Source organism: Rhopalosiphum maidis, chromosome 2 (assembly GCF_003676215.2).
Source record: "Rhopalosiphum maidis isolate BTI-1 chromosome 2, ASM367621v3, whole genome shotgun sequence".
NCBI classification, from domain to species: Eukaryota; Metazoa; Arthropoda; class Insecta; order Hemiptera; family Aphididae; genus Rhopalosiphum; species Rhopalosiphum maidis.
The window spans coordinates 46,313,679-46,338,433 of NC_040878.1; the positions used below are offsets into that span (position 1 = coordinate 46,313,679).

Consider the following 24,755-nt stretch of genomic DNA (forward strand, 5'->3'; position numbering starts at 1 on the left):
ATAGAAAACCATGTTATTGGGTATCGACCGCCGTAGATACAAGATAAACATAATAATATGATAACGATTTGCTTATCTAGAAACTATAGAACTTTAAAGTATAAGCAAAACAACGTGGTTAGTGGTTTCAAAATATTTATTGTAATTGAAATGTAGAATTCTTATTTCTTATTTGCTAAATTATGAAATAATAAGAAATAAAAGCCTTAAACATTTATTAACAAATTTCACAGTTTAGTTCCGTATAGCATAGATAATATTAATTATAATCATTAGTCAATTGACAATTGTTTAAAGAAGTAAGTTGGTTATTATTGAAAACTTATAATTTAGAATTTTATACTCGTTAAAGATTGTTATACATACTATTTATAAAACTGAATATTAATTTAGGTAATTAAAGGTAAGTGATAATGGGCAAAAATAAAAAAAAAGGAGCATCACGTATAGAAAAAGCAACTGCCAAAAAAGAAAAAAAAATAGCCCAAAGAATTAAAAAGGATATTGGAAAAATTGGAGAGGTATATATGTTAAATTATAGTATATTTAAGGTAGGGGCAAGTTTATTCCAAGAAAATCTAAAAAAAAAATACTAAAATTAGTTTTATTAATCCTTATTAATATATAAAATATACTCAAATATGTCTAATCGTTTTTAATAGCATTATGTTGTCCCATGACAAAATAATAAATTTATTTTGTTATGGATGATTGTTAGTTTATGTAACCTAATTTTGTATCATATTCTTTATATTTTTTAATTTTATTTAGCCTGAAGTATCCACTATAGTGGCTCATATTGAGGCTAAGAACAAAGCAAAAGTTAAGGTGACTGAAACAAAAGTTGATAATCCATCGAGAAGATCAAATTTTTCATTTGTCCCACATCCAGATAAAGATGAAATTATTCTATTTGGAGGAGAATTCCATAATGGTAAAAATGTAAGTAGGAATTTCTATTTTCTAAGTTAAGTTCTACTTTAAATTACTATTTTTTCATTGGAAACAGCATTAATTTTTATTTAAATTATTATATTTGCTTAAGATAATTTTATTTAAAATTAACTCAATTGTTAGTAATTTATACATAACATATAGTACATAAATTTAAAATAAAAAATAATAGGTACATATTATGTACCGCATTTTTGAGTAAGGACAAAAATCAATTATTAAATTTGAATTCAATATAAACTATGGTTCTAAAAACAATTTTTTAGTGAAAAAGTTGTCTCTATTTCTAAGAGTGTATAATAATTTATTTATATTACTATTAACAGTAGTGTAATATGGTTATATACATATATATATATATATAATGGACTAATTTTTGCAAAATCATTGCATCATATATTATTATTATTAACTTAGAGATCTGTTACACTTGACTGCAATGATTAGATTCATTAAATAAATACCTTAAAATAATACACATAGATATAAGCTAGGTTTCAAATTTATTCATGTTTTTTGAATTGTAACTTAATAACTAAAGTTGTTAAAAGAAAAACTATTGTACCTATGTTTTATAGAAATATTAAAAACCTTTGATGATATTTTCAAGCTGTAGTTTTTTATTTTAATATTTTATAAATTTTTAACTACATAATAATATATATTTTTTTGTGATTTTGACATACATTTCAGGTTTAAACAATTAAAAAAATTTGTTGCATGTATAAGTGCATACTAGATATTTTTAAAGTGTTACATGTATGATTTATGAAGACATTTGTCAACATTCATAGGAAAAACATTAATCAAATAAGTCAAAATTTAACAATCATAAAATATTGTGAAAATAATTTTTAAGTTAATAATTTAACCGGTTTTACTGTTCCTAAAATTGATGAAAAAAATAAAAATCATTATTGTAAGACCTGTAGATTCATTGTTTTGATTAGAATTATCTAATGTTATGTCTACAATTTAACCTTTAATTATATGTGTTAATCTAATAAAGAATATAATTTAATTCCTTTTTTTCAAGTAAAATTTGGTAACTCATCATATCTTGTTTCAGACTATTATGTACAATGATTTAATATTTTATAATATAAGTCATAATACATGGACCTTAGTGGATGCTCCCGGTGCACCACCTTCTAGATCATCACACTCTGCTGTAAGTGTTGCTGTAGATAATGGACAACTGTGGATTTTTGGAGGAGAATTTGCCAGTCCTTCAGAGTATCAATTTTATCATTATAATGATTTGTGGGTTTTTGGACTAAAGAATCGAAATTGGACAAAAGTTATGTAAGTCATTACTATTTAAAAGATCAATTATAATTGTATTTAAATCTAGTTAGAATTTAAATTTTTCACTCTCCAAGGAACAATTGTACAATCTAACTTGGTGTGTTAAGTTTAGTTTAAAAATGTTATCCATTTAAAATTTATTAAGTTATATACATTTTTAAAATGTGTTATACACCCTCATTGTGATTCAAATGAATGTTTTAAAAGTTATACACAGTAATTTCATTGATCTCAAATCCAACCAGAGCTGGTAAACCTTATTTGGCCTTATTAAATGCTTTATCTTTTCAATACCTTATAGTTACTAAGTGTAACCACTATAGGCGTGCGCAGACTTTAATTTCCGGTCAAGCCTAGAAAAATTAGTGCCCCAATATTTGGACAGTGCCCCTAATTTTTTTTAACACATAAACATACTACATATATTTTAATTGTAAATTTAAAACTGTATAAAATATATATACCTATAAAAATAGAATCAAGTTGTATGTGCACACAACATTAATGTACTAGACATAGTTAGGTATTTGTATATTTTTGAAGTTAAATTAAAATACATACCTAATGCATATTTTTATATGTAACTATACATATAAACTTAGTAGGTAATGTATAAATGTGTAATTATGTAATAATTGATAAATTAATTTTCTTATTTCCTATAGGCGATAGGCCATTGTCTATACAAAGTATAGAGTATAGACTCTTAAGTATTCTGTGGTCATACTAGGAACATATTTTGAGCACAATGTTTTTGTCAGATAAATAAATAAATCAATAAAAATTATATAGTGGTACACAAATATTTTTAATTTTATTTCACTATTACGACAAATACAATGTTCATGATCTCCATGAATATAATGATAGAGTTAATATAATATACACCAATTTGAAATTTTACTATGCCCCTAAAAAGATTCCGAACTAGCCGGGGCTCGTCCCGTGTGCACGCCTATGGTAGACACACTATACCAATATATATGCTTTATTCAATTCTGATTGCATCATTGTTTTCATTCAAAAAATGTAATTAGAAATACCCACATATGTGGTAAACTAGTTTGTTTTGCGATTTTAATAATTCAGTATTTAGGGCAGAAGGAGGACCTTGCGCCCGTAGTGGTCACAGAATGGTACTTAGCAAACGTCATTTGGTATTATTTGGCGGATTTCAGGATAATACTCATAACTATAAATATTTTAATGATTTATATGCATTCAGTTTGGCTGACTATAAATGGAAAACCATCAAAACTTCTGGTATGATTAATATTGGTGTATATTTTATTTAAAAACTGATTATGAATTATTTTTAGGGCAAGCACCTTCACCAAGATCTGGTTGTCAAATGTTTGCTATGGAGGATGGTAGAATTGTTGTCTATGGTGGTTATTATAAAGAAAAAGTTAAGAAAGATTATGATAAAGGAACAATTCTAATTGATATGTACATGTTAACTCCTGAAAGTAAGTTTAAATTTTAACAACAAAATTATATATGGCTATTAATAAATTATTAATACTAGTAGTCATTCTGCGACATTCCGAATAGCATCCAAGTTTAAAATTAGATGAAACTAAAGTATAAGAAAAGTTTATCCCGTTAAAAATATGTCAAAGAAGGTACTTTTAAAAAAAAAATTAGTTTCAATTAAACTAATACTATTGAATATTTCTTCTCCCACAATTTTTTTCATATATATATAATGAGAGTATGTAATACTATTTGATTACTCTTTCTGACCCATGTGCAACAAAGCAAATTGATCAGTACAACCTAGATGAAATTCATTCTGTGATAGAACAATCTTTATGTTGGTTGGGCTTAGGATTTAAGTGAATTGACCTACTATTAAACTTAAATTTAAAAATTCAGTGCCTTACCTTAGCTTTTTATGTTTTAATTTTTATCCAAATTTAAATATTTTAAAACAGCTAATAACTCGGACAATGATCTGAACTAAAAAATTGTATAATAAGTAAATTTACTCTAATAGGTGCTAAAGTTGACTAAACAAGGAAGTCTGGTTTCGCTGACTTAAATTTGGTATGTTGTGCATGGGTCAGAGAGAGAACATAAATATTATTTTGACTTCCTCTCTCTTAAATTGCTATCGCTATATTATTATTATATAGACATATAGTATAAAATAAAATATTCATTGTTTACTTTTATTTTATTTTATTTTATAGAAGGTGATACAGATTTTTCAAATTATCGTTGGTCAAAAGTTAAACAAGCTGGTTCTTTACCAACTGCTCGTTGTAGTTTATCTAGTTCACCAATTATGGGACATAATAAGGCATATTTATTTGGTGGTGTTTATGATGAAGAACACGGAGAAGATGATTTAACTAGTACATTTTATAATGATTTGTACATGTTAGATATGGAACAAAATACACCTACTTGGAGATTAAGTATATAATTGCTCTAATAAATATTTGTATTTAATAATATTTTTTATTTTTAGTTTCAGTTAAAGAACAACCAAACAAACTAGATTCTGAGTTAGTTCAATGTTCGGTGAATTCAGAGGCACCAACTCCTCGGTCTCATAGTGGATTAACATTTAAACATAATACTTTGTTTGTCTATGGTGGAATTGTCGAAAAAGGCTCAAAATCGCTGACACTCAGCGACTTTTATTCATTAGGTAAAAACAGTATTTTATAATTTCAATTAATTTAAAATATCTGAATACTTAATTTGCATTTAAATATGAATTTCAGACACCAAAAAATTAAAAAAATGGAATGTGATTTGTAGTGATGATATATTAAAAACTGTGAATTCAGACTGTAGTTCTGATGATAGTATGTCAACTGATGACTCTTCAGAATCTGATGAATCTGATTCATCATCATCAGATGGTCAAATGGATACTGATTGAATTACAATATTATTTTGTGGAAATAAATTATAATCAACATAAATCATTTTAAATCATACGAAAACTATTGTTTACTTATTATGTATTATATGCCTATGAGGATCTATTATTATTTAAATGTTATAAATGAAGCAATTTTACATAGAAATTTAAAAAATATTTAGGTTGTTTTTCACATGCATTACTTAATTTCATGATTAGTCATTGATTTAAAATATTTTTTGATTAGTGCATTGAGTAAAAAAAAAAAAAAATTCATTACAATAATAATAAGAAAATATGTTAAGATAAAAAAATCAGTGGCTGGTTTAGACTATGAATATCATGTTTCCTGTTTAGTTTTTATTATATATCACATTTTGATTTTAATACAGATTTGTACCAATACTTTTTTTTCAAATAAATTAATACATAAACAGTATTTAAAAATAAACTTAACAATAACTCAATGTATCTTACAAAAATAAATATTTTAAAATTAAACTGTAAAAAATAGTTTTAAAAATAAATTATTATAGAAATAACAGTATTTAGGTAACAACACACATACACACACACGCACATAGATTCATTTTCAGCTAAAATAGACATTGGAATAAAATATAGATATATTTTTTATCATTCAATAATACTATTTGCTTTCTTTTGTTAATACAAATTGCAAGTGTATTATTGTAGAATTTGTGTCAATTGAAATAGTTACTAAATGTTAGTTAGTTTTTCAAAATGTACAATTATTTTATATGGTTATCAGTAGTATTAAAATTAGCCTTATATGATACCTGCAAATAGCCTGCCAAAAACAAACAAGCTGAACTAAATTTTTTATCAGAATAACTAAAATGAAATATTTTTATTATGCTATTGCTTATTTATAGATGTTCGGGTATTTCAACCAATGATGTTTCCATTTGTAAATCACTAGTGTTTAAAGATAAGGAGCTAATTGTTAATGTTGATGGAGGAACTGAATTACTAGATCTCCAATGTGTAAATGGAAAAAATGATCCAATGTTAGATGGTGTACAGACTTCTTGAGCATCCTTAGAATCATTATCACTCATATTTATAAGTGTTCTGACTGCAAAATCTTCCTAAGATAAAAAATTAAAAATATTTTATTTTAATTGTTAAAAAAACAATTTTAAAATTGAGTATAAACAAAAATTGATACTTACTAATGGTTTACCTCCATTTGATATTTCTAGAGTAGGCAAAAACCTATAGTAACATTGTGTCCAAATACTAAGAGCTGAAATTTCTGTTGATACTTTTAGTAGATCGTCTTTAACTTTAGAGGCATTGTAAAGAGGATTATGAAATTGGATCAAGTCATGATCCATAAATTGTTCTTCCCAATCCCATATTGAACGTAACATCAGTGGACTAACATCCTGAATAAAATTATTGTAAAAGCTAAAAATATTGAGAATTAGATTAAATAAATCCAAACCTTAGTAGCACAATGACGATCACGTTCACAATCAAATAAAAATGTATCAAATATGGAAACATGTGATGCATCCCAAAGAGTTGTTAAATAAGTCTCGGTAAACTCAAATTTTGAGGGAAATTGTTGAAGTAGTTGCCACACACAATCCAAAAATAATAATAACAATGGTGACTGCAAAATATAATTAAGAAAAAATTATTAAATTAATATTTATAAAATTATTTATTAATTATTCAATTAACCTAAAAATACTCTATAATTATTGTAATTAATAATAAATAAATGTAAAGAACAGTTTTTATTGCTAAAACCCAACTTTCTCTTCTTTATAATTTAAAAATTCTATTTTATGTAATATTTTTTATGGATTTATTATTATTTCACAGGATTTTTTTCTTCTCTTGCATTTTAAATTTATTGAATTAGTGTTATACTAATTTTTACCTATTCTACATATAAATGTAAGTTTTCATCAACTCGAAAATTAAAATATTGAGAAGTATGGTTCAGCATCATAGCAGTATACACCCAACGTCCAACTTAAGTATCATAAAGCATAAACATCAAAAGAGATTTTGCCAATAAAATTTACAAGAAAAATATTAAATAGGTTTACTGATAGCAGAGTTTTGTTTAACAATCTGTATAAAGGTATAACATAAATAAATGAACCATCTGAACCAATTGGCATTAAATATTGTTTAGATATTATTTGAAACTCTGCGAGTGCCTTAAAAGTATTTTAACACATTAAAAACAAAATAACAAGCTTTGGGCGTAAGCTAGATTTTACCTTTTTTATAACTTCGTTTGTCAGCTTCTATAATTTAATATAGGGTTGCTATTAGTTACAGACCATTTGACATTTGTAGTTGATAAAATCTAAAAACTAGTCAGCCGGTTTTGAAAATATGATAATAGGAAAGTTAGCATTATAGAGTAGTACCAGTGACGAAATGTCATAGGAGACAATGAGACAACGTCTACCCACTAAGAAATTAGAACACAGGAAAAATGATTTTGTTTTATAAAATATTCACAAATTTTAACGTCATGTATATTATAAAAATGATATATGTTTTAATATTTGTTAAAATTGGTTTTTCGTTGTACAGTTATAGTCTTTAAGAATTATTAAAATAGATTAGATGCGCTCAATACTGCCATGTGAGTCATTCCAAATATTATATTAAATCAAAGAGACGTTGCATCGCAACGTCACCCAATTATGGGCGCGCGGGTACAGGGGGGATTTTAATGTAAGTAGAGTTTACTATCTTCGCTATGAGACATGTCTCGCTATTCGGATTTCCTCAATCATCGACATCGCTATCGCGTTGTCACACCATTGCCCCCAGTAAATCGCTATTACTGATAACCGATAGGTACCTAAGTGTTTCTTAATAATGTTGTTTTTATATTGTATTTTTTCCTTATGGCTGATGATATAATTTATGTCATTTTGAACGATGGAATTATTAATTACTCATACGAAAAAAAAATATATTATCGAATAGGTAAAATAAAAAGGGAGAAATCCAAGCGTATTAGTGTCATTTTATTCAATGTCTCCTCAACTAAAAACTTAAGCTTCGCCACTGAGTAGTACTATAGTCTATAGCTAACCAAGTTTGAATATAAAACATATCTTTAATATAGATACAATTTATTATAGTATATTCTATAATTACAAATAAATTAATTATAAATAGTATTACTATATCTATCCAATCCAATCTAGTCGGATTAATCAGTTAATTTAGTTAATAAAGCGAGGTACAATACCGATTTGCACTTAAACTGAGTTACAGTAGTTACACTAAAACCAAGGTATAGCGCCTTTTTTTTTTTTATAAATGTTCATTTTTTCTGGGTTAAATCGGCTTCATAGCTAGAGGTGGGTTCAAATACAATATACAATTTTTCTAAATAATAGCATATTAGAATGTTAATATCACGAATTTAGAAAAAAATATCTAAATGTATCCGTTTTTCCGAAAATAAATGCATTAACTTTACTTTCTAATAAAATATAATTATATTATAATACATAAATTACGTTAAAAGAAACTAGTAATACTATCCCATTCCAATTTTTTTAAATGCTATTGCTAATTTTATTAGAAAATAAGATAAAATTTTCTAATTTTTAAAACGTTTTTCTAAATTTTTAGAAAATAGTGTAATTATTTTTTTTAGTATACTGTATATATAAAAACAAATTATTTTATATTATTTGACTAATGTGTGTGCACTGTGCAGTATATTTTGTGATATTACTATTAACGTAATTTATGTATTATAATATATTTATATTTTAATAAAAAAGTAAAGTGTAATGCACTTATTTTCGGAAAAACAGATAAGTACATATGGATATTTTGACCGATTATCGAATATCACATGCAATAGTTACAATTTAATATTGCCAAAGAGTAATCTCTCCAATCTCGGATAGTTGCTTAACAGCGAAGCGAACGCGAACGTAATTGTAATTTTTAGCACTACCAAGATATTAACTCGAAGTTTGGTAACTGGTGTCTCGTATAGCTTGTAATATTATAAATAGACTATTTATATATGTTAGATTAGAAATCATTTTAATTATATTATAGATTTATAGAACTTGAAAATTTGATTTTATTAAATTTTTTGGGATTATTATTGCACAATATTTATAATTTTATTTATCCACAAAAACAACAAAATATTGTTATTGTTTGTAAAACTTTTATCTTATGAAAATTTAGAAGGTAGATAGCTCTAGTAGTTTAAAGATAAATGTTATGCTGTATAGATGAAGGCATTCATGGCTGTATAGTTGGTATTATAACCAAAGATAATATGTTTATACAAATACATATCTATACCTTATATCACAATTTGTAAACAAAAAAATTACAACTTTCTAATCAACAGATAACAATCAATAAATAATGTATTTCATATTAATTTGGTTTAGTAAATACTAAATTGAACATCGTCTAATTCGATTTACATAAGTGTCCAAGGTCGGAGGTAAATTAAAATCATTTTATTTTTTTTATCTTAATGCAACTTTTCTTCTAAATACCAAATTATTTCGTTTAAAATATAACAGAAAAAAACAAATTTGTAAATATAATAAAATGTTATGATTTTAAAAACACTCCATATTTTACATACTATATACTAAATGATACGTTTAAGGAATAAGGGCATAGGTACTCAGTTATGTGTATCATCAATTTTTATAATAAATTTACATTCATTAAAATTGTACGATTCCAAAATAAATTATTCAATTAATAACTATAATAATAGATATTTTATTTAAAGGCATTAAAACTTGTTTGTATTATAAAATTATAAAATGGTTGTAAAAATATTTAGAAATTTTTAAGTGAAAAGTATCGAGGAATTTTAATATGATGAATTGATGACTAATAATAAATGCTAAAACATTTTTTTTTTTTTTTTTATCAACTAGAAGCAATTTATGGTACACATGTTGTATGCGATCTACAGTCTATTTATTGGTGTTGTATGCTATTTACATCAATAAAGTTATCTACACATTTTCTTATTTTATTTTTTATACATTAACAACAATAACAACTATTGTTACGATAATAAGAGGTACTAAGAAACATTATTACCAATAATAATTTAAGAAATAGAACCAGAATCAACAATTCATTCAGATGAGTGGAGGACATACAGCACTTGAAAAAATCACAATTTTATTCACCAAACTGTTAACCACAGCAAGAATTTCATAAACCCACATACAGGTGCTCAAACACAAACAACTCAATTGTTTATGGATACACGTAAAATTAAAATATAATATTATAAAATCACATGGAGCAATAAACCTACTCGAAAGGCAATTGTAGAAAGAATGGTAGCATTCAATCAATACGACCAATGTGTTTGAAAGATTTTTAAGAGAAATTAAAAATACAATTATATAAGACTGTTATAATTTCAATGACAACTTTAGGACTACAAGCTCCAATAAAAATGTTTAAGGAAGTTTGGAATATATTTTTTCGTGTAAATAGCATATGACACATATACTCAATTTATAAACAATTAATAAAATATCAGTTAAAATTTGCAGTACTTTATTAAAAAAAAAAGATAAAAACTAATAAATAACTGTTTATAATTACAATAATAGTAAATATATATTTTTTTTGAATGTTTAGAATATGGATAGAAATGAAGGAGGCATTAAATTTGTAAATTGCATTGGATCAGACATTAATATATATAAAAAAGGACCTTATGATGAAGATTTTGAATGTGAAACTTGCTTACTGTACGATGAACCTGAATATCAGCTTGATGGTCTAGAAGACATTAATACTAGTTGGAAATTTTTTGATCATATAACAAAAAGATATCTATTAGGGAATGGAAAAAAAGTTTTTCATTACCAAAAATATGAATGCCCACCAATCATAGTTAAAATTAACACTCCATTATATACTTTACAAGAACTTTGCACATACACAATTTCTAGAAGACTTTTGGCTAACAACATTGGAGATACAGCAATTGATGAATTGGAATTACCTGAACAGTTGAAAATTGATATCAAAATTTGTGTAGAGAATTTAAAAAAAAGATATGAAGCAGATGGAGATGATTTCTGTCAAGATTGGACAGTATATCATGAAGAAGAATATCAATATTAAAATGTTTTAAATAAAAGTTTTTTTTTCATATTTTATTTTACATATTAGTTTGTTTTTAAATATAATATAATATTAATTTTTTAATTTTTCATTGAATTTCAAAATGAAAATATTTAATCCTCATGTTGTTTTGTTTTAATACTTGACTCATATTTCTCGTTAGAGACTAAATATTATTCATTATTATTAATTAATATAAGATGTATAGTTAAATATTTATTAAGTGGAAAATTGCTTTGGTCACAACAATTCAAAACACCTTATAATACAATACTGTTTTATCTAAGTATATTTAGATTGTTGACCCCAAGTGTGGGGACTGGTTACAAGTTATAATTATATCCTTTATAGTACTTTGCATTGTAGTCATAGTGAGTAAGTTATTATTATTTTAATAGTTATAATTTCATACAATATAAGTATGCATTAAACTGTAAATTTAAAGTATTAATAGAATATAAGAATGAGCAAACAAATAAATTTAAAATTTAAAACATGAATGACTAAAGATTTTACAATTAAAATATAAATTCTGAAATAAATATATTTTTTAAATCATTATTATATTTTTATTGTATATTTATATTATTATTATAAATTAAACAATTATTTGTTTTTGAAATAAGAAAATTAATTTTGTCAAAAACTAGTTTTACATACAAATTCCTATTTTTAACATTTATTTTAAACAGTTGTATTATTATTATTATTTTTAATTTAGATTCCCTAAACATACCAACTATAATTATTTTCTTAACAGAAAACAATATTGAACCTGAAAATTCAACTATCTATGTAGAAAAAAAGCATTTTAAACTCAATACATTAATTCTTAGCTCAAAACCTAAAAGATTAAAAATTTTCTTTTTTCCATATCAAACCGCATAAGAAAATGAAATTTTAAATAATAATAATTTGATATAAATGATAATTTAAATTAATTAAAATTGAAACAGTTATAATAAAAAAATAAAGATTTAAACTTGTGGTTTTTATTTATAAAGTCGAGTAAAAAATTAAAAGTTTCAAATGGAATTAAATTTGAACAAGCGTTTTTTTAAATATTGCCTATTCAAATACCCATTTTTAAAGTAATTGATAATTTTTCAATTTTTCTTTTGCTAACCTTCAAAAACTCATTTATATTACTAGTAATATATGACCCATTAAACTAATTTGTACAGAAATTAGAGTTTAGTAATATTATGTCACATAAGTCCAGTATAGTATGCAAGTACTACGTTAGTATAACATACTTATAACTGTGTGAATACTTTTAGTATGGTATTAATAGCTTAAAATTGATAAAAAGATTTTGGGAATTTCATACTATTAAAAAAGAATAATATGTACGTAATTGCTGAAAGTCTCCACAGTAAATATTTTCATGAATTTTAAATTTACGATAAAATCATTTGTATTAAATTTTCAACCACGGCTAAAAATGTAATGCTTATAAATAGCTTATAAAAAATTAATTAAAATATTTTGAAGATTTCATTATGTATATGAAATGATAATAACTAATAGTAAAATTTTTCAATGATTAATATTTTTAAAATAATAATTTATAACAAAATTATAAAAACTAATTTCATTTTAATATATTTTAGCAATCTCAAAGTCTCTAACATTTTAATTTAAAATGCTTATAAAAAATGTATATGATTTAACCTTAAAAAAAAGTTTAAAGGCTAATAAAAAATATTTTATAAATAAAAATTAAGATTAAAAATTTTAAATGTCTATAAATTGCTAAAATATTTGAAAATTCTAGAAAGTGCTAATGTAAATATGTGGTGAGTATTTCATGTATTAATTTACTCAGAATCTAAATTGAATTTCTAATATACCATGTGTCCTAGAAAACAGGGTACACTTAATCACTCATTACCCTTTAAATATTTTTAAATTCTGTTTGCTGGACGTAAACTACACTAATGGATCATAAATTCCTATGACTTACAATTCTTTTAAGTCCTGTATTTTGCACATGCGCAACACAACTTCATTTTTTTTTAATGGCAATCCCTATTTTTAATACCATTTTTAAATTAATCATTTTTTTAAGCAATTTTAATATATCAACATGTATTCTAAACCCAAAATTGGTAAAGTTAGAGCTAGGTATAACCTTAAAAAATATATATTAAGTTAAATTTTTTTTTTAGTTTACGTATTTTTTGTTAAATAATTCATAAATAGTAAATAATTTATTACTAATAATAAATGTATAAAGTATCAAACGGTGTTTAGAACAAAAAAATAAGTAAACTAAAAAAAATTGAATTTAATACATTTTTTTTAAAGTTATACTTAGCTCTAACGTCGCCAAATTTTGGGTTTAGAATACATATTAATAGATAAAAATTGCATGAAAAAAAATTGATTAATTTAAAAATGGTATTAAAAATAGGGATTGCCATTAAAAAAAAATGAAGCTGTGTTGCGCATGTGCAAAATACAGGACTTAAAAGAATTGTAAGTCATAGGAATTTATGATCCATTAGTGTAGTTTACGTCCAGCAAACAGAATTTAAAAATATTTAAAGGGTAATGAGTGATAAAGTGTACCCTGTTTTCTGGGACACACGGTATATGGTTCTAAAAGTGTAGATTGTTTATTAACTGTTAAATTGATCAATCTGGTAATTATATAAAATAGTCAAATTTCAGAAGCTATACATTATAATATTAAAAAATATAATTTATATTAAATATATATAAATATATATATACTTTACTTTAACCGAATCAGTACTATTAACATGACCAAGTCTTGTACAAAATTGATGACCCATAACAACCCACTCCTTTTGGATTAATGTTTGTAGTCCAACAATGGATCGGAAATGAGAATCTATCATCAACTGTGTTAGACTAGATATTACACAGCATAAATCACGTCCATCTCGTTCTATAACATAAAATAATAATAAATTAGTATTCACTATGTGTTATTATTATTATTATAATGAATTGTAGAATTTTACAGTTAAAGAACTTTAATAATTGGGATGCTATCCATGTCTAATCAATAATTATCAATAATGATATAAGTTTAAAGTAAAGTAGGTCTGAGAAGGAATTTGAGAAAGTATTGAAGGGTCAATGGTCATAACCTAATATGTTAACCAAATTCTGATTGAAAGGTACAAGGACAAAAATTAAAAATACAAATTATTTAATTCAGAATTTTTTTTTAAATAATCGAAATGTATATTTTATTTTAATATACAATATTTTATTTTAATTCCTTATACAATCGTCAAATATTATTCATGAAATAAAACTACAATGAAAATCCACTAAAAAGATATATATAAAAATCGTTTTATTTACTTTATCTGTAAACAAACCTATAATTTATCTATCAAACTCATTAAATTATCTATAAGTTATAAATTATATTATTATCACAATATTTAGATTTATATAATATATATATATCGAAGTATATACATTTAATATTATCTAAGTATTTAATGAACATGAATTATAAACAGAAAAAAAAAGTATGCTAATTTACTATTTCAGATTTATTTGATTTCAATGTGAACTACTTAAAAGGAACTTTGTGTTACATTTTTAAACATTAGCTATTAGAATTGTAAATTGTATGCATTTTTAAGTGCAAAACTATTTGCAAATTCAAACTTCAAATTGTTACAAAAATAATTTGTGTCTATTATTTTAAAGATTTTTAGTTTTTACACATCTACAAAAACAACTTAAAAAGAATCTTATATTAAATTTTAGTTTTTTAAACATACAAAATTATTTCTATCAACCTATGAAAAAAAAAACTAAAAAATTGTGGGAAAGTGGGTATCACTTTGCTGTATAGTAGAGGTGGAGAGTAGGTCTCTGTAATGGATGTGTTAAATTTGAATGCAATGAGGTATCATTGTACCCAAAAAACAATTCTGAACGGACATGATTTGTTAGTCAATGATAATTAGTAGGATATATTATATTATAACCTATATTTAAATTGTAATATATCATTATTTTACACGATTTCGTAAAAAATTAAATTTCATATGCTCATAAAATTTTTTCTATATTGACGCTGGAATTTTTTTTTTACAGTTACTTGAAAGAAGACTTATGGATAACCTTGTAATGGGTTTTTTAACATTATGTATAAATCATATAAATCAAAAACATCTTCAAAATTTCTTGCAAATTTTCACAATTTTGATATATTTTGTAAAAATTTGAACATTAAATGCTTATAAACAAATATTCTGACTAATGATATTTTTACTACAATAATTACAACTTATAATAAATCTTCTAATCAATTTTAAAGATTTTTTGGATAACCAATTTTTTTTTATAAAAAAATCTTATTTAGAAAAATTGAAAATTTTAATTGTCTATGAATAGCTTATAAAAAGTCAAAATACTTAAAAAAATTAATTGTAAATAGATAACGCTAATATAAACATTTGGTGAACATTTCAAGTACTTACAATGATTCGTTTTTTAGTTGCAGCAAAATAAAAAATTGATTTTATCGAAAACTGATTATGCATAAAAGTTTTCATTTTTTGTTACTTTTTTAGGGTTTTTCCTGATGTTTTTGAAAATTACTGGACATTTTAATTTTTACTTTTGACCCCCTAAAGTACCAACTACATGAATTTTCCTTTTCAAGGAAGGGTTGAAATCAAAAATCAAAGCATTACTTTTACTCCAAAACGTGATGACAAAAAAAAAAAAAACATACATCATTGTAAAATCACTTCGTTTAGAATCTAAAATTGAAAATTAAAATTGTCTAAAAATCACAAGTCACAACAACAAAGTTGAAATATTTTTATTATTTCAAGTATTTACAGTTATTTATTTATAATTATAACAAAATGTTAAAAGGCGATCGAGAAAATATTATTTTATTGTCCTAAGAATGTGAACTGCAAACATCCCAGTACATTGTTTTATAATCAATATTGAATTAAAATTAAAATTCTTATTTCTTAGATATAAAAGACAAAAATTGATTTTATCAAAAACTAAATTGCCATCAAAATTCCCATTTATCTTTAAATTGTTTTCAATTTATTTTGGAAAATGCTGAGAATTTTTAATTTTGACTTTCTTAAAGTAAAAATTAGAACCACTGTTATAAAGAACCAAATAACTTTTATAGTTTAAAATCAAAGCATTTTTTCATCTACTTATTGATTATACAGACAAAAAATACACATAATTTTTAGCTCAATATATTCAGAGCTCTGCTCAAAATCTAAAACATTGATCAGCAAAAAATATAAAATTATAACATTTATGTATTTTTACACGGATTAATAAGTAATATTTGTAAATTATAGATATAAGAAATAATAAAATATAATTATTGTATAAGAATATGTTGTATATTGTACTATCTTGATTTGTGAAATAGACCTTATATGAATCTTATTAAGTACCATTTCACATTATTTTATTTTATTTAAAATATAAAAAGTATATTTGCAATGATTATCAATTTTTATAGTTTATCTCTATTTAAAAATGTAAGTATACATACCTTGTAATACAACTGACTCATTCCTATTAAGTTTATTAGCAGTTGTTAAAGCAGAGCTAAGACAACTCGAAACATACTGTAACCATTTACTAGCTTCCAAAAGTGAGTAAAAATGATTATCTTGCACCCAAAACTGCCGTGCACTTTCTAATATATTAAATTCATTTTTAATATAAATAATGAATATAAATAATTATGTATTAACTAAAAGAACAAACCAGGAGCACAAAGTTCTCGTAATTTAATAAAACTCTGATTAACATCTTTTGGCGATGGCAAATTTTTGGTTAAATCCATTATAAAAGGTCTAAGAAGGCCAGGATGCGATTTCCTTACTATTTCTAACATAGCATTTTCTTGAGTTAGATTTGATGGATCCACAACATCTGCCTTTCTAGATAATGTGGCTCCATTTACAGTGCTCCAACACCAAGTTGGTAGTCGTCCATCTCGAAAATGCTGCATTGCTATTCGTAAATGAGTGTCAATAACTGCAGATCCGATAACAATATACTGTGGCAAGCTATAAACATATTATTTTTCTATAGAAATAGTTATAGTTCTATGAAGTATTAACTTACCTTGGAGATAAGCGAAATTTATTATTAGATGAATTTAAGGTCCAACCAAAACATTTGGTACGTTGAAGTTCTTTTTCCCAATCATCTCGACATCTAAATGTAGGTGTTGAATATCTACTTTGAACATTTGGCTCCCTACTTAAAAATATAAATTTTAGAACTTATGATATTGTTTTTAATTCTTAGATAATTCTAAGCCAGGTTGCATAAAAATGTAATCATTAATAGTTCACTAAAATATAATGGACCTATTAATGTCGACTAAATCATATTTAAGAAACCAAAACTGCTCAATATTGATTTATTCAAGTAATTTTAGTTATTGTTCATACAACTTGACATTAGGATACCTTGAATAATATAGAAAATTTTATACAATGTACACACGCAGTATAATAACAAATTAGCAAGCATTAAGTAAAAACTAAAGCCAATTAAACCTCAATCTTGCCTTCAACGACATGATTATCTTAATAGTTTTTAAAACCACAAACTTTTTTTCTTTTTGTCTGAGTAGACCCTGCTTTTTTTATATAGAAATTAACCATTTCAGTAGTTAAATTATTTGAAACATGATAAATATTTTTATAATGAATTTTGGAACCTAAATGTTAAGCACGTATAATGAATAATGATTGAATTATAAAAAATTATGTAACTATTTTATACGTAATAAAATTCAGAATTAACTACATAATGATACATATATATATACATATTTATAATATTTTGAATAATAATCAATTACCTGTAGTCATACGCAAATAATAGCTGATGTCTTTTTGGGAATGCATGATGCAGTAAAGCATTCGCTAATATTTTACCATGGCCAAGTGGTGAAAATTTAAAACTATATGATAGTGTTCGCATATTCTAATTTCATAAATAAATTATTAATTATATATTTTAAAATAAAATATTATTTCCTTTACTTTGCAGATAATATGTAATCCTTTGACTTTATCATTAAAACGATGACCTATCATAAGTCTTTTTTTTTTGTCCCCTGTCAATAAATAAATAATATCTATATTGGAAAGACAAACATCATATTGACCCAAAAGCAAATTTTCTTGATATGATGTTTCCTGAAACAATTTTTGAATAAAATAAAATACATTATACAAATAATATTAAATTTAAATTTGAAATTGAAATTTACTTTTAAATGTTTTTCGTTTGAAGTAACAAAAGAAAGTCTGAAATTTGTAACAAACAAAAAACCTGATATGCCAGTTTTTTGTTCATTTACTGGAGTAAATAATAAAACACTTTGTGCTTCAGCAATTATCATTTCACCTGAAATGTATTAATTTTGTAATATTTAATTTTAGATTTAATTATTCACACACACATATATATAACGATATATTCATGTTTTGTTATAAATAATTATAATAATAATTATTTTAATTTGTTATGCAGAATATGCACATGACACAGAAAAGTTTATTATTATTATTTTTATCAGTTCTAATTTTATGTAATTTTGTTTCCTACACCCCAGCTGTTAATAGTACAAAATATACTCAAAATCTACACCAAAACCTGATGTTCCAGTAGAAAAAAATATTGGTGAGTGATATTAGTGGCTGATATGAATATTCTATTTGTTCCTCGCAGGTTAAAATAAAATGCTGCCATACATTTTTTAAAATAAATTATAAGTTTTTCTTTCCTATTAAAATTTGTAATATGTAACCACAAAATAACAATGTGAAAATCAAAAGATTATGTTCATATAAAATAATATTGTTTACTATGGTGCATAAAAGTATAGGTACCTTCTGATTAAAACATTGGAAATACTGTGTTTATTTTCAAAATGTATTATAACAATGCATCATTGGTGGATCATATTTCATAATATTACAGAATGCTACAGAAAAATTAAAGTTGTGGAAATAAAACTTTTAAGACTTAATTCAATCCTTGAGACTTCTATTAATGTACTTTCATTACGCAATAAACATATTTTTCCTAATATTTATTAACTTTTTCAGATTTTTTGCATGTTGCCAGTTTTAACAGCTAGTCCGGAGAGATTTTTTTCAACATTGAAATGACTAAAAATTTATTTAAGAAATTCTATGGGTCAGGTATATACAAATTAAATGTACACTTTAATATTTTTTTTTTGATTTCCATTTTTTATGTAAAAACAAATAAATAAGCTTGTTTAACTGATTACCAGACAATACCTACAAGTAATTGACATAATGGCAGTCTTCTAGGAAATTACATTTTTTTTATGAATAATTTAATATATTAATAAAATAAAGTGTATTAAAATATTACACATGTGTACATTTATATTCCCCCTATGAGAAAATTCTTGGTATGCCATTTAATTAAATTATAAATCACTGAATAATATATATACCTAGTATGTATTACTATATTTAATTATTATATCTTATATACATAGTAATAAACTTGTAAATATGTGAAAAATTTTGTCTTCATAAATCAATCATACAATGCTTTAAGAACATAAAACTATTTGGGAGATTGGAAGAAGTAGCAAAAAAAAACAGGTTTATAAATAAATTAAGGCAAAACTGAGTATAATATGTTGATGGCAAAAAGGAATAGACGGGAATGTATCCTTCTTAAAAGTGGTTTACTAAAAATGTATTCAAGTTAAACTATTTAAATATCTAAGCTTGATATTAACTTATAAAAATGAAATTAAAAATGAAGTAGTAGCAATAATTTTACCGTTAAAAAAATGTCTTTATAGACTAACAAAGATACTGAGGATTCGATAGCAATAAAGATACAATTATACATTACAGTATTATGTCCTATAATTATTATATACAAAGCAGAAATATAGACATTAGAAAAAATGAATAAAAACTGATTGTTTTGAATAGAAAAATCTTAAGAAATATTTTTGGTTCAGTTAAAAATGAAGTAACCACCAAATGAAAAAGAAAAAAGAATTAGAGGAACTTTTTCAGAAACCAGAAATATATTAAATACAATCTAGAGTAGATTACAGTGGGTTGGTCACGCATAGCAGTCATAGCTCACTATCACACATAGTGATGACAAAGGATACAAAAGGAAAAAGATCTCTTGAACAACTGGACCACCCCTTTGGGACTACCATTTGAAATGGCAAGATGTGGTAAAGAGACAATCTTTAAATGGAGATTCTAACTGGAAAGCAAAAGCAGCTGATAGTGAGAATGGGTTGTATTACAGAATGATTCTATAATCTGTTAAAATTCAAGAAAAAGAAATAAAATAATTAAATTTTAGAATTATTGCAAACAAAAAAATTGATATAAAATAATAATAACATAAATATATTATTAAGTAACAATAAATTCAATTTATAGATTACTTAAGCATTTATAATTTTCAAGTTATTATAGTTACATAATTATATTAATTTATTGTAAATATATACATTATTTTTAAATACCTGGATGGAGTTTAGGTGAAAATTCTTGCTCAATAAATGATGTTTCACAACTTGAAATCTAAAAATTAAATACACGATTTAATTAAATTACCTGAATGATACTGTTCTTTCTATCTATTTTATATAGATTACAATTAAATAATTATTTACAATTTTAATTTGATAGTCAAAGGTTTGATGAAATATGTTAACACTTTGACTGCTGACATTGACAAATCATATTTGTTCTATGCGGCGGGTGTCAACAACCTGTATTACTTTCTGATCTCTCCCAATCATACCAGCATACAACAAACTATTTGTGCTTGCACCACAGATAAACGGTTGAAATTGTTTAATTTGTGGGTGGTGGTTTGAGATTCCAGATATTTTTTATATTTTTATTATACTTACTACTATTATTACGAAAAATGTTCCGCACAGGCGAATAGCTTAGGTCAATCCATGTCGCAGTCAAAATGTTAATTAAATACAGTAAACAACAATTTTACAACACAGCCATTATAAAAAAAATTTGAAATACTTTAAATAAAACTTTTTATTTGAATTATTTTTTTAAAGTATAAATGGCTTCTACATGTCCAGCTTATCATGACTGACTATAATATATGTTAAGTAAGCATTAATCAGATTTTAGCTATTGTCAAAAAAAAAAAATGTTATACTTATAAGATATAACTATAAGCTAGAAATAAATTTAATCACATTATACATGAATAATAATAAATATTTTTAGATAACTATTAAAAAAATAAGTAATTTTTGATCCTATTGAAGACATTATAAAAACATTCCAAAAATATTTTTATTGAAAACTCAAAATTAACTATAAATGAACACAAGTATACAATACAAAACATTTTTAGAATTTACAATAGTTTTACAGTCTGGAATTTATACCAAATCAATATTAATAACATTGTTCTTTGGATTTAAAGGCAATGGTTACTTATACTAAGTTATACCTTTTGTATTATCACTACTATGATCACTGCCATAGATCATTAAATGTATTGCCTAAGAACAAAACCTATGATGCACGTTTGATATATAGTCAAGCCTAGTGTTTAAAATATATTTCGTCAACTAAAAATAGAGTAAAATATAATATATTTTAGGTATTAAAATAATACTTAAAATTGTTTACCTGTTCGTCATCATCCCAGCCAACATAACTTTTGAAGCTATTTGTTAATCGATTTTCATTCATCATTAAAGCTACCTCATATCTATGCATTAGGTTAATTTTTTTACAATAAAATGTTATTAAAACAAATAAAATTTAATAATCGACAAACTAGTAATAAAAAACATATCACAGTATAGTTTAATGACATCAACAACTATCTAATTAATTAATTATAAATTTATATCACGATTTAGAATGAATGATAATTATTGTAAATCGTCGTTTATTCGTTTAGAATATGGAATTACAGGTATATAAACCTATATATTTATAAATGTATGTAAAAAATATAATATTATATGAATTGATAAAGTTTTAAGTAATAACAATTAATAATATTTTGATATTTCCAACAATTTAAAAAAATTATAAAACATAACCAAAAAATATAACAACAAAAACAATATGATAAGATTGATAAACAAGATGTATAACATACGGTGAACGGTCACATAGATCCCTTGACAGCTAGATCTCCGTGACTAACTGACGCAAGGGGATCCAATTGACGCATGAGGATCTAATTGGCGGGGGATTAAAAAAATCATAAGAATTTTACAAATTAATTAATTTTGTAATTATTATTATTAATTTTTAATTATCAATGTATTTAAATGCTTTTACGTGATTATATCGTAGTAACACTAGTATAACAGTTGTTATCTAACATAAATCATAATCCATATAATTTTTGTTTAATAGACAATTAAAAAATATTTTCTATTATAACCTAATGTTTTAATAATATACGCATAAATTATTTCATACATAAAGCTTTCATAATGTTAGGTTTCGTTTAAACATTTAATAAAAAATTAAAATGTAGTAACTGAAGTTACTGAACATTTCACTTCTCAGTTAAAATAGCCATAACTCATGTCTGGTCACCATCTTATGTTTTTTTTTTATTAATCAGAATAGTATATAACTATAGCTACTATTATATTATTATTATTGCTTAAAAGTTTTAACTATATTCATATTCTCACTCCCAGTCTCAGAAGTTAGTCGTAAGTACAATGGCGCCGATCTATATTTCATGTTATGGGGAAAGAATGCTGGTGTTAGACCCACCTACTAAAAAAATGTTTAGTTAGTTATGTTCGAATGGTACTATATTTATTTCTAACTATATATACATACAAAATACTGCATAACAAACTATTTTTGATTATCACCCATCCACTCATAAATATTTCTGGGGAATTTTCCCCAGTTCATACCCGTGTTCGGCGCTACAGTTAGTATATATATCAGATTTGAATATTGACAAAACTAGATATTTTAACGAAAAATAACGATTATAGGTATAGTTATCTATTTTGTTTTAAGTTATTACAAAAATATTATTTAAAGACACCAATAATTCGTGTATTATTATTTAACACTAACAGAGAGGTATTCAAAATACTATCTAGATTAGTTTTAAACTATTTATGCCATAAACTTATTAACACCTGCAGTGGCGGCTCACCAAGGGTCTTTGAGACAACGACTCACCATAAAAAAAAAGTAGTAAAGTAATAAAAAAAAAATTGAAGAAAATTGTAGTATAATTAAATATTTTTATCTATTTTGAAAATAATTATGATGGTTTTCGATATTAATATTGATTATTGATAATATTATAATATTTTGTATTATATTTTTACATTAATAATGAGAAGACGGGTGTCATTCAATAATAATACGGGCGAAAAATATTGATAACAACAACTAATTACTAATTAATGCGATGCCAATAGTAGAAACTTTGAATGAATCTAGTCTCAATGTACTGAACAACATCTATACAATCTACCCCGCCCTCCACCTTGTAGTGCATATACAATTTGTATAAAATTGAGTACACAATTGAGTCTCTCGAACAGCAGACTCCCGAAAAAATTTAAACGTCAAGTTAATAATAATATTACAATATATAATAATACAGTATATGATCTATGGATATGGATCTATCATATTAATCTATCATCTATGGCAATCATCAATCTTTGCTATTCGTCGGAGACGATTGGCGGTTGTAATAATTTTAACGAAGAGAAAAAAAATAGACGTACAAAACGTTAAACCATACTTTAATATACATGATATTTTACACGCATATGCCGTTCTGTTCAGCTTATTTTTGTGAAATATCTCAATATCTTCAATTCGAAACGCGGTAAAGACGGACGAGGAAAGGTGTTCCTGAGTCGGCGATGTGGTTACTGAACGTATGGAAATTAAATATGACACAACTAAGATTCACTATAAAAAAAGTCGATGTTTACGTGAGTTTAAATTTCTATACTTTTGAAGCTTTAATTTACTTTTTTAGACATAAAATAAATACATACTTATTGCACCGGACAATCTTCTACCCATCGGGTGACGTATACGTATGCATAAAATACGTGAGACTGAAAATACATAATCGTCATATTACCAGACCCATTTTATAGAATAATAATTTATATTTATATTAATTGTATAAATAGCATTTTTTATTTTTAACTGGCCGAGTACTTGACTAATATAAGTTTTTTTTATCCCTAACAAAAATAAAAAGTTTTCCGAAAAGACGCATTAATATTTTTTTATAATTGTCTGAATTTTGAATTTTGATGACATTATTAGATATTCATTTCATATTTCTGTGATAACTATTTCTCTTCAACCTATTTTTATTTTTTTTAGTAATTTAAAAACAAATTACTATACTTATTTGATAA

At 24.4% G+C, this 24,755-nt stretch overlaps 3 protein-coding genes across 4 annotated transcripts; 2 read left to right on the forward strand and 1 right to left on the reverse strand.

The window, feature by feature from the left end:
- Positions 1-109: 109 nt before the first annotated feature.
- On the forward strand, positions 110-5,222 carry LOC113550877 (kelch domain-containing protein 4-like). Its single transcript, XM_026952818.1, has 9 exons — positions 110-299; positions 394-521; positions 772-942; positions 2,024-2,259; positions 3,359-3,525; positions 3,582-3,731; positions 4,458-4,685; positions 4,739-4,921; positions 4,998-5,222. The coding sequence occupies exons 2-9, from the start codon at positions 414-416 to the stop codon at positions 5,156-5,158; spliced, it is 1,404 nt and encodes a 467-aa protein (XP_026808619.1). The 5' UTR covers positions 110-299; positions 394-413; the 3' UTR covers positions 5,159-5,222.
- Positions 5,223-5,614: 392 nt separating this feature from the next.
- LOC113550876 (myotubularin-related protein 10-B) lies at positions 5,615-22,264 on the reverse strand. 2 transcript variants are annotated; one of them, XM_026952816.1, is made up of 12 exons: positions 22,000-22,264; positions 20,853-20,910; positions 18,579-18,715; positions 18,349-18,504; positions 18,165-18,289; positions 17,417-17,554; positions 17,054-17,358; positions 16,836-16,982; positions 14,041-14,213; positions 6,612-6,782; positions 6,337-6,552; positions 5,615-6,252 (listed from the first exon to the last, which is right to left on the reverse strand). In XM_026952816.1, the coding sequence occupies exons 1-12, from the start codon at positions 22,087-22,089 to the stop codon at positions 6,031-6,033; spliced, it is 1,938 nt and encodes a 645-aa protein (XP_026808617.1). In that variant the 5' UTR covers positions 22,090-22,264; the 3' UTR covers positions 5,615-6,030. The 2 variants fall into 2 exon arrangements, with proteins under 2 accessions (XP_026808617.1, XP_026808618.1); XM_026952817.1 differs by having other exon boundaries at positions 6,031-6,252; positions 17,417-17,551; positions 22,000-22,089.
- LOC113550878 lies at positions 9,445-11,792 on the forward strand. Its single transcript, XM_026952820.1, has 2 exons — positions 9,445-9,629; positions 10,805-11,792. Exon 2 carries the CDS (start codon positions 10,808-10,810, stop codon positions 11,294-11,296), a length of 489 nt encoding a protein of 162 aa, XP_026808621.1. The 5' UTR covers positions 9,445-9,629; positions 10,805-10,807; the 3' UTR covers positions 11,297-11,792.
- Positions 22,265-24,755: the final 2,491 nt, after the last annotated feature.